Source organism: Hydractinia symbiolongicarpus, chromosome 7, assembly GCF_029227915.1.
Source record: "Hydractinia symbiolongicarpus strain clone_291-10 chromosome 7, HSymV2.1, whole genome shotgun sequence".
Lineage (NCBI taxonomy): Eukaryota > Metazoa > Cnidaria > Hydrozoa > Anthoathecata > Hydractiniidae > Hydractinia > Hydractinia symbiolongicarpus.
The window spans coordinates 4000853-4011651 of record NC_079881.1 but is presented as its reverse complement, the minus strand read 5'-3'; the positions used below and the strand labels follow the sequence as shown (position 1 = coordinate 4011651).

General features: G+C 32.7%; 1 protein-coding gene across 3 annotated transcripts in view; it reads left to right on the top strand.

Moving 5' to 3' along the window:
• The first annotated feature begins 4091 nt into the window (after nucleotides 1-4091).
• The window catches only part of LOC130649471 (zinc finger ZZ-type and EF-hand domain-containing protein 1-like), a 58424-nt gene continuing 51716 nt past the window's right edge, over nucleotides 4092-10799 (top strand). For 2 of the 3 annotated variants that reach the window (XM_057455749.1, XM_057455748.1), the window contains exons 1-5: nucleotides 4092-4203; nucleotides 5480-5510; nucleotides 6173-6251; nucleotides 9844-9925; nucleotides 10553-10624. In XM_057455749.1, the coding sequence (XP_057311732.1) occupies nucleotides 4147-4203; nucleotides 5480-5510; nucleotides 6173-6251; nucleotides 9844-9925; nucleotides 10553-10624 (321 nt within the window). In that variant the 5' untranslated portion in view covers nucleotides 4092-4146. Of the gene's footprint in view, nucleotides 4204-5479; nucleotides 5511-6172; nucleotides 6252-6280; nucleotides 6788-9843; nucleotides 9926-10552; nucleotides 10625-10799 lie in introns of those variants that run through there. The other variant, XM_057455750.1, reaches the window with a different exon arrangement.

Below are 10799 nucleotides of genomic sequence, written 5' to 3'. Positions count from 1 at the left end.
TTAATGCTCTTCTAACCTTTTCCGCTGATTCACTTTGTATGAATGCCTTTCGTGCAGCGTTCATAGCATTTAGATTTGTTGCAACAATCTCACTGGAAGTCTTTCCTTCTAAAGCTGGTAACTTTGCATTATCGCAGTTCGCAATTTCGCATTTGGGTTGAATCCAAAAACAAGTTGGTTCTGACTGTAGCCATTGACATCTTTCAGGGAATTTTTGGCGCTCACTGACCAGGCTACTGCCATGTCCAAATCGACTGTGACTTTATCCTCCATCATCTTGCTAACATTGTAACCAAGAATAGCATTATGTCTTTCCACCAAACCATTGTGGATATTCTGATGTTGGCATTTTCACACATCGATACAAAATCCTCATTTGCAAATTCTCCACCGTTATCAATAATAAATTTTTCAGCAGAACCAAATATGATTTTTTTTTTAATAATTTCAAACAAATTAGCAGGAATGCTCCAGCTCATCAAGATGATTAAAGATCTCAACATCATTAATATTTGCATCTATCAGCAACTGTTTTAGTCTTGAACTATTGGGATGACTGAACTGTCGATGAAGTTTAACTGCAGCAGCCTTCTTTTGCAGTGGTGTTTTCTCTTGTAAAACATTACATATCGCAAGTGCTTCTTCTTTAATGTCTCCTTCTTTGAACTTTCCAACTCTTCCTATTGGAATACAGTAATGACCACAGGAACTGAAAGAAACTGGTATATCTGTGTTGAAGATAATTATTTTATCGTTGGCAAAGTCTATTCTAGTGTTTGCCTTTTTCATAGCTTCCTTGCTTAACAATAAGGGTAATGGTATTTGTACCACATCTGTGGATAACATCACGCTTCGTCCAGCAATTATTGTAGGTAAGGTGAAATTTTTAACAGATGTCACATGTTTACCACTTCCAAAGTTGAATATTGTTGCACTTTTTCTTTCAATCACAGACTTTAACTCTCCATCATTCAATGTGTATAGATAACATTACAACCAATCTTTGCCACAAACTGTTTTGGTACACCCAGAGTCAAGTATCGCCATGCTTAAAGTTTCTCCAACAAGATTTGTCATGCATTCTTCAATAAGGGTTACCTGAACTTCATCTGGTGCTTGTTTTGTTTTGTTTTCCTGTCCCTGACATGTATCTGAGCATGACTTTGCCCAGTGAAAAACTGATCCACAGATAGCACATCTACTAGGCTCACCATTTCTATCTAATGGGTTCAATCTTCTATTCCCATCTGCAAATTTTCGGGGTATATGTTCTTCTATTGTCTCTAAATCGACTTTGAGTTTTATTTTGTCTGTAGGTAGCTCCATAGTAAATGTCTTCAGTCTTGTCGATTTTGATATCATCACTACCTTGACCAGTCATAAAATTTGAAGGATCACTAAAAATCTTTTTTAGCTGCTCTTTGGCTTTGGTGTATTTTAGTTCTGTTAAAGTCGCTCTAATAAGCTGCTTATGACTTTCTGAAATATTTGAACTGTTAATGAAACGATAAGCTAAAACTCCTTCAGGTAATTCTTGAGCTTGTTGTATAGTCTTTCAAACTCAGTAATATAATCATTCATTGTCATTGATGAAGGTCTACAAAAATTTTCAAACTTTTCATATGCTTCATAAGCTGAATGGTGCGAGTCCTTAAGATACAAGGAGTCTAACTTCTTCACAAGTTCCTTAACACCATCATCAGAACTTAACACTTCAAGTTCCATCTCTAAAATGGCTTCTCGTGCTTGACCAGTCAAAGTCAAAAAAATAGCAGGTGCCTGCTTCTTCTTCTCCAGCGAAGTAAATAATTGCCAAATCTGTACTTCTTTTTTCTAGTTCTCATAACACATATTAGTGTTATCACCAAGTGTCGGTGGGGCTTTGTAGTGTGCCATCTTTAACAGGTTAGTACACCCTCTGCTACCACTGTTAAAAGGTGAAATATGTGACTAACTTGATAATCGTTGTAGCTATGACTTGGGTTTAACACAACAATCATTAAACATAACAGCAACTCAACAGCAACGCAACCTTGTAACAATGTATCAGATCTGCACCAAACAGAACAAAAACACCATCCAACACTATTGTAATTAGTTATACTGTCTAAACATGAACAGTAGGTTAACAATTTAGACTGGGCAAGCAATCTTAATAAATAGAATAAGTTTATAAACGCATATTTTAAATAATAAATAAAAAACACTAAATACCTCAGGTGTGCGCTAATCGCACACCAAAATAAATAATATTATCTGCAATAAAGGCATAGGGGAATAATATACAGTGCAGATTGCGAGTAAAGCGACACATCTTTGAGAGTACGGGTACAAATAAAAGCGATTAAAATAATTCAGAGTGAGAGTACAATGCGAGTGCAAGTAAAATAAATAAGAGTAATCTTTTTATTAACGCGAGTACACAATAAATAAACTACTCCCAATTAAATATATTATGTTACTCGTGAGTTATATTAAAGAAAAACGTAAGACAATAATTTTAATTCACCATTAATTTTTTTTTTAATTTAGTTGCTCTTTTTAAATTAAAAAAAAATAATAAAAAAAATTTAAAGTTCAACTTTTCTCTCTTACTTCTTTCAATGTTTTCCTTACTTTCGTTACATGAAATCACTCCCAGCATATTCTTTCGCAAGCACAGAGTCAGCAGGATATCTAATTATAGTTATTGTAATCAATTGCCACATGCAGACTTTGCTTTCTGAATATTTTTTTCAACAAACATTGCTGTATAACTCAGACAACAATCTGTATAATTTTATAATATTGCCATAGAACAGGACGTCACCAAGCTTGTTTTCTTTTTGTTTTTAGGGGGATGTTTTAAGATCGAAGCAACAATAATAACGTGAGGAAGTTTTTTTATAAAAAAAAACAGTTTAATGTTTAATGATATCTTTTTTTTGAAAAATCTAAAAATAAAATAATATTTACATCTAAAAAAATATTTACAAAAAAAGTTATTAACTAAAGAGTTTTATGACTGTAACATGCACATTTTATAATTTTTCTTCGTTTTGTTGCTACGTTTATAAATAATGAATAATGAACGCATAAAACATTTTAGTTTCGTCGCCCCAAATTACCTGCTTTTTAAAACATGGCAAAATTAGTGTTGCTGTATGCGAGTTCTATGATTACTCAAGAAAAAAAATGGAACAAAAATGAGCACACGCCATCACACGCCATTGGAAATTATGCTGTGCAAACATCCCACACCTCAAAATGATTAAAAAGTATCAAGACGTGCGAAGCTCGCACGCCAGCATTTTTCGTCCTGACGAGGCCTGCAGTCTGAATGTAAGCTTCCATGTATGCGAATAACAACTTTTCCTGCAAGTCGGGGGCCCTTTTAATCTTTGAATATCATAATTTAATGATCTTTTTGTTAAGTCACTTGTGATGTTGCAAGTGATGAAACAAAACTGTGATTATTTTCTCATAGTTGCATGTTTCATTGTTAAAATCTCCTTGAGTATTTGCATGAAGTAATGAAATTTAATGATTTGTTAACTACGTAAAAGATCAAAATAAATTGCTTAGAAACTATTGTTTCATGTGCATGTTTTTGTTTAAAGACTTTTACAAAAAAATATCCTTTTTAAAAAAATATCCTTTTGAACATTTTATTGCGATCTTTTTTTCCTAACAAACTTTTAGAACTAATTTTTGCAGCAAAACTTTAAAAAACAAGTCTTTGTGCATGAAAGTATTTTTAACTAGTACAATTTCCATTTACTCAGATGCTCTTCCATCTTGTGTTACCACAATTTAAAAATATGATATATGAATGCAGTCTGGTCAATGAAGAGGCTAGGCGTGCAACACTAAAAGTGAAAAACAATAGAATCATGATAATAGATTAGCACTTTGTATCATAGAAATTTCACAACAATAATGTTCAGAAATCTTTGTTTAGGGTATGTAATGTTTAGATTTCTTGATAAAATGTGAGTTTTTTATGCTTCAGCCACAATTTCTGACCCCTCTTATTATATATATGTTCAAAATTCTACATTGTAAGTTGAAAAAAATTTAAAAAAAATAGTAACCAGATTATATTAGGTACAGTGTCTTTATTTTTATAGGAAATATATATTTGTAACATGACTTGATTCACAAAGTATGGGCAATACCGGTTCTGCAGCAAACAGTGAAGTTGGGGATGATGATCAAGTAAAGGTACATTATATACTTTGATATATTTTTTCTAGCCTAATCAACCCTCCCAAAAAAAAAATTTTTTTAGGAGCAAAGTATATTTTATAGCCATGCATCACCTATGTTTATCACCTATGCACATTTCAAAACATGGTACATGTAAAGTAAACAAGTAAATGCTCAATGTTGTAAAAACACCACATTCTATTTGGATATTGACAAAGAAAGCCATGCTAAAGATGTGAAACAAGTATTGGAATCTTCCCTTTAATTACAAGAAGTCAAAGTCATAAATGACTTACAGGGTGGCTACACCTCCTAAAATTTTCTAAGTAACTTAAAATTTGAACCCAATATTGAAACCTCCCAAAAGACCTAAAATTCTTTATGGTGATTTCCATTTTTTCTTCAAATAGCTACTTTTTGTTGTGCAACAAAACATTAAGCATATTACCTTGCAACATGACTTTTGAATTATAATTACACGATGGCTTAATTATTAGTAGATCTTCATTCAAAGTTTTAGCAAAATCTCTTAAGCTATGGTTTATTTTTTTTATATGTTTTTTAGTGCTTTCTCCTAAAAGTTGACTAGAAAACCTAAATTCTCTAAAATCTCCAAAAATTATTAAGTTAAGTCTGTGTCCACACTGTAAATAAAAGCAAATTTGTTAGCCTTGAAACCTGTCTTAAAGTTTTAAAAAGATGAAGGCATTTAAAGCAGTGATGAAAAACAACTTTGAATTGCACAAATAAATTCACATGTTGCAGATTACATTGTTTGAATATGTTTTTGTCCTTAAAAAATGCATCACCACAATATATATAAACAAACTTTAATTTTTTGTTTTTGACAGCATCTATAATAATTCATAGATTTTTCTTAAAAAATGTCAATAAAAAACTTCATTCTCAAAATAGCTAAAGAATACAATGCCACAGAAAATTATTCTTTGCTTTTTATCAAACTCCCACCTTAAATGTTAAACAAACTTAATTCCTTGTAAAAAAAGAACTGAGACTTTCAGGACCAAGAGGTAAAACGAATTAATCTAAAAGAATAAAAGCATAGATAATAAAAAAAACCATAACAATTGATGATAGGTCTTTGGTTTATTGAGTTTTGCTAAAAATGCTGCATGGATGCTTAAAATGTTGGAATCAAATGCATCTGGTCAGCTCTTTAGGGTTGATATGTAACGACATTTTAATTCCAATTTTTACATTTTTGATTTTACTCAACTTTCCGTTTTTGAATTATAACCTAAACCAATATGTGTATTAATTTCTTTTTCAGGATCCTGTGGAAAACATTGATAAAGAGAATGGTAGAGAAAATTTTATTTAGTTAAGACAGGCTTAAACGTTAACATTGTTAGATCAAGCTGAACATTTTTATATAAGTAAAGACTCGACTCGTTTTATAAGGTCTATAGCAGATAGTCTAAAGAGCAATGTGAGACTTGTTATGTGGATAATTCTGCTGCAATCTTTGGCATGACTTTTTGGAAATAAAAATTGATAATTAGTATTCACTAAACAAAGTTTCGCAGTAGGTTGTCGATATTTTTCGTTTTTCATAAAGCAAGTAAAGAACCTTATAAATTTGCTTTATCACCCTTAAAATGTGACTACATTATGGCATTATTCATGCCGAAGTCCCAAACAGCCTAGAAATTCTAAAAATACTATTCTTATGACTGAGCTGGCATGGATTGAATTTATTTTTCACCTCAAATTCACCATACAAATATTATGGCAAGGACATAAATTTTGAATGTGGGCATGATCTTCTAAATTTGTCTCTTTCTTCAATAATACTTTGCACACAAGGTTAAGATCTAAAAGAAAAACAGCAACTTAAAAAATTAGCAAAAGATTTTTTTGTTTACATTGTCTGCAATGATAACCACAAATACTGTCTGCTTTTTACAAAGTATTTAGCATCATGAACATGCTAGAGGAACTTTTATTGTACATTGGTTTTCAGCTGACGGTGATGGAAGCATTCTGGATTTGATGGTTTTATTTGATCCAAAACAGTTGCGAATAGTTGCTGACAAAATAAAGTAAGTGAATCACCTTTAACTTTCATCAATAATACATTAACTGCTTTGTGTAATATCGGCATGAATGGTATGAACTCAACACTAACCATAAAATAGGGATTAGGTTGATTTATTAAATAATGATTTATTAAATAATGATTTATTATAAAAGGAACAAAATGTTTAATAATCTTTAATTTAATTATAATGATAGCTAACTATGTCTGTCTGCCTGCATGTTTGTGACTTTTGCAAAAAATTTGTTTGTCAATAAATTAGCTGGTTATTGGTGCTAACACATTGATTTAACATTAATATGATAATCATGATTAGCGAAGCCATTGCAATGCATGTTCAAGTTCAAAGCTGAATAACTTGGAAATGGATGGAAATAACTGACACTATCTCCTCCATGGATAACTAGGGCTGGGTCAACCCACCCATTTTGAAATAGACAGGTTTGTCATTTTATCCAAAAAATCTTAAACCTAGATATCTCTGTGGTTGTTCAAAAAGACTTGATCAGTATTTTAAGATCTACACAATAGAGCCAACAGGTTAAAGAATTTGTTTTGTGCATATTAAAAGGCTGATGATGCAATCAAAAATTCTTCAAACACAAACATATCCTTAAAGGGATCCCGAGGTACTTGTACAAGTTGGACTTACCTTAAAGATTTTCATAAGAAATTTCCAATGACATATTCACTTTTTGTTAAAAGCTCGTGTAATCCCAAATATCGTTTTTTTATCAAGTCTGTCCTTATAACCTCCTGCCAAGTCTTTCTTGGTCTGCCTCTGGGCTTTGCCCCAGGAACTATCAAGTCTCTACACTTACTTACCCAATTATCCTCCTCCATTCTTTCCAAGTGCCCCAGCCAATTCAATCTTCTTATCTGGATAACATCTTTAATTCTACGGAGACTTAGCCTGCTTCTTAGCTCATCTGAACTCTTTCTGTCTCTCAGACTGGCGTTACACATCCACCTAACCATTCTCATATCATTCCTATCTATACGGTCAAGATCTTCCTGCTTCACTGCCCATGTCTCACTACCGTACAACATAACACTTCTTACACAGGCCTTATACAACCTACCTTTTACCTCAATTGACAGGACTCTGCTAGTCAACAAAGGAAGTAACTCTCTGAACCTTTTTCAAGCAGAACCTATCCTGCAAGTAACACTTCTTCCAACACCCCCTTCACTGCCCAACATATCACCTAAGTAACAGAAGTTCTCAACTATCTCTAACGAGCCACTGTTGTACATCATTAAAGCTGGAAATACTTCATTCTCTATAATCTCACCTTTGCAACGCTTGCATACAAACTGAATGTCAGCTCTTAACCTTCACTAATACTACTGCACTTCTTATGTACCCAATGCTTGCAAGTCTGACAAAAAATTGAGTTACTACGAACCCCTTTCCTGCAAACTCCACAAGGCCACTTTCCAACTACAAGATCACACTTGGCCGCAATGCTACTAATCATGACTTTAGACTTTGCTGTGTTTACCTTTAGCCCTTTCTCTTCTAGTCCTTTCTTTCACTTCGACTATGAGAACCAAATCATCTGCATACAATAACTCCCATGGACAACCTGTTCTGAACTCCATCGACAGCGCTTTCTAAGACTAGAACAAACAACAAAGGACTAAGTACAGAACCCTGATGTACACCAACATTTACACTAAATTCATCACCAAGTGAATTGTAATCCTGACACGACTTTTAGCATTGCTGTACATAGACTGTACCATCGTAACTAGCCACTCATCCACACCTAATTTTCTCATAGCCCACCAAATAACCTTACGTGGCACTCTATCAAAAGCTTTCTCTAAATCTACAAAGGCAAAATAGAGATTCTTTCTCTTTCCTAAATACTTTTCCTGAAGCTGTCTGAGTGGAAATATTGCATCTGTAGTGCCATGCCCTGGAACAAAACCAAATATCTACTTATCTATATCAATCCTTTCTCTATGTAACTTATCAATCACAGGTTGTAAAAATTACTGATCTATAACCTGTTGACCCAGGCAGGGTATGATGCTCAAGTGAGTATTGCCAACCTTGTTCTTAACAATCCTTGGGGACAAGGTTCCCTAAGTTACTCAGCATATGGCTATATTTTTTATTAAAAAACTTGTCCTTAGCCCATGGAAAAATCCACGGGTTTGCCCGTCTTTTTTATGCGTCTCGCTACTTGCGCAGCTAAGCTACCATTTTGTGTGACAGATGGACAGATGTATACGGGTATTATAATATAGAATTCGTTGCCTTTTGAAAAATCCACGGGTTCGCCCATCCTTTATGTTTACTCGTCGCAACAAAGTGGATAAATATATCTTGCATTTGATATTCGTGTTTCCGTAACGTTATTTTCTAACTCAGCGGGGGGTCCGTGCAGAGACAGACAGACGGAATATGGCTATTATTAAAGAGATATTCAAAATCAATAGAAAAGATTACTACTTTAATTCATCCTATCATTTTTAGCGTCGCTATATTCGCAATTATTAGAATACTGTGGCAGCTTCTAAATTTTTGAACTTAACAATACACAAAAAATGATTTAGCTACCTCCTAGAGTTTAACGCAGAAAAAACGACATTTTATTAAATATATTTCAGTATTTTCTGATTTTACCACGTCAAATAATTGCAGACGCGAAAGTACATGTTTTGAAAATATGTTGGTAATTACCTTGGCAAAATGCTGAGTGTCGTCTCAAATTACAAAGGTTGTAACTGCCCTTAATCAGTAACTTTCACAACCTGTGTCTCAAATAAAAAGTCCTTTGAAATAAAAATCATGCACATTTTATTTTTTATTTGATTGCTCAGCTATGTGAGAACATATGTAGAATTATTTCTATTTTTTAACCAAAAATAATCGCTTGTAAAGAACTTTATGCCGAATTATTTTAATTTTTGTTAAAAAGAATAATTGTTCGTAGAGAGCTTTCGTTTCACTTTGCCGCGCAAAGGTATATGTTCTGGCTATGTAGTCAGTAATAATTAAAGCGCTACTGAAATAATACGTAACAGGGTCACGTGCCACTAAAAAGACTGGAGCTAAAATGAAAATTTTTAACGAAGAAGAAGGTCGAAGATAACCAAGGTGGTGGTTGAGCCAAAAAAAATATTTTAAAAGTTATATCTGGAGTTAATGAAGTTTTAACAAAAAGTAAATATATCATTTATCATTTCTCATACAAATCTTTCAGAAGAGTCGAGCTTGTAAAAGTACCTTGGGATCCCTTTAACCGTTTGTTGAAAGCATCCTTTATTTCGATTATTTTGATTTCAAGCTATAAGGAACAGGTTAAAATATTCCTGAAAAGAAATTTAGTATAGACAAATTAGCAAACTGCTTTAGCAACTTGTGTATGTTGCATATTTACATTCATTATCAATATTATCCTCTGTTTTGATGCAATTGCAAAAAGTTTAAAGCCGTTTTTTTAGCAGTTTTGGCTCAAATAAAACCATCAAATCCCAATCTGATTTTATCAGGATATGTAATTAGGATGGATTGTTATCAACTGGATATTAATTTTCAACATGTGTTAGATGTTTAAGCAACTTGATGTGTGACTTTTCAGGGAAGATGTTGTGGCTAACCCTGTGCAGCAGCATCATAGTATTTTAACAAGGTGGCTTGAAGAAAGAAGAGCAAGAGGAGCTGTAAGATATTTTTTACCAGTTTCTTAATCCTTTTTTATTCCTTTATACCTAATTAACACTATTTTTTTTAATGGGTGTAAGTTTACCTTGTTTAAGGCTGAAAGAGACCTAAGTCCAATTTAAATATTTGAGAAAGTAGTACCTTCCTGTTTAGCAGCTGAAAACGTAGTTACGTTTTTTTTCGAAACATTAATTCTTTAATTGTTTAAAGTTTAATTAAACTAGAAGGATTATAATTTTATAGTGGTCGACATGATTTGTTTACCAAATAAATAAGTTATATGTGTCCTAGCAATGCCACAGGACAGGGTTTTTTTAATCAAACACCCTGCCACAACCATAATTTTTCTGATGGCAACAGTATTTAATTTTATGTTTGAAATAGCAATGTTTTTTTTGTAAAAATACGATATTTGTATTTTTTGCAATACGTGATGCAAAATTCTATTGTTTAAAGAGAGCATGGAACTTGATCCAACTATTTTTATGATGAGTTATGCAATGAGGCGAATTTAAAACTTTTTGAAAACAATGCTATGGTTAAACTGTAGTGCTACATTTTGTATGCAATACAGTTTTTCAGTTAACATTCATTTATTCTTTAGTTTATTTATTTATATCTGTTAGGAAACTGTTTCTTTGGCTCAATTTATTGAGGCAATCACAAACAAGGGTATCTCTAAAGATGATGCAAAAGAGGTAGTTATTGCATGGACATTTGTTGTTATTAAAAATGCAAATTATATGTATATATCTGCTACAAGTGCTGCTTCAACTGCAACTTTTGCTGGTATTTAGCTGCATATTTAATGAATACTCTCCTGTATCCTGTATATTTTATAATAATTACATACTAAATTTGCAGATCTGCACA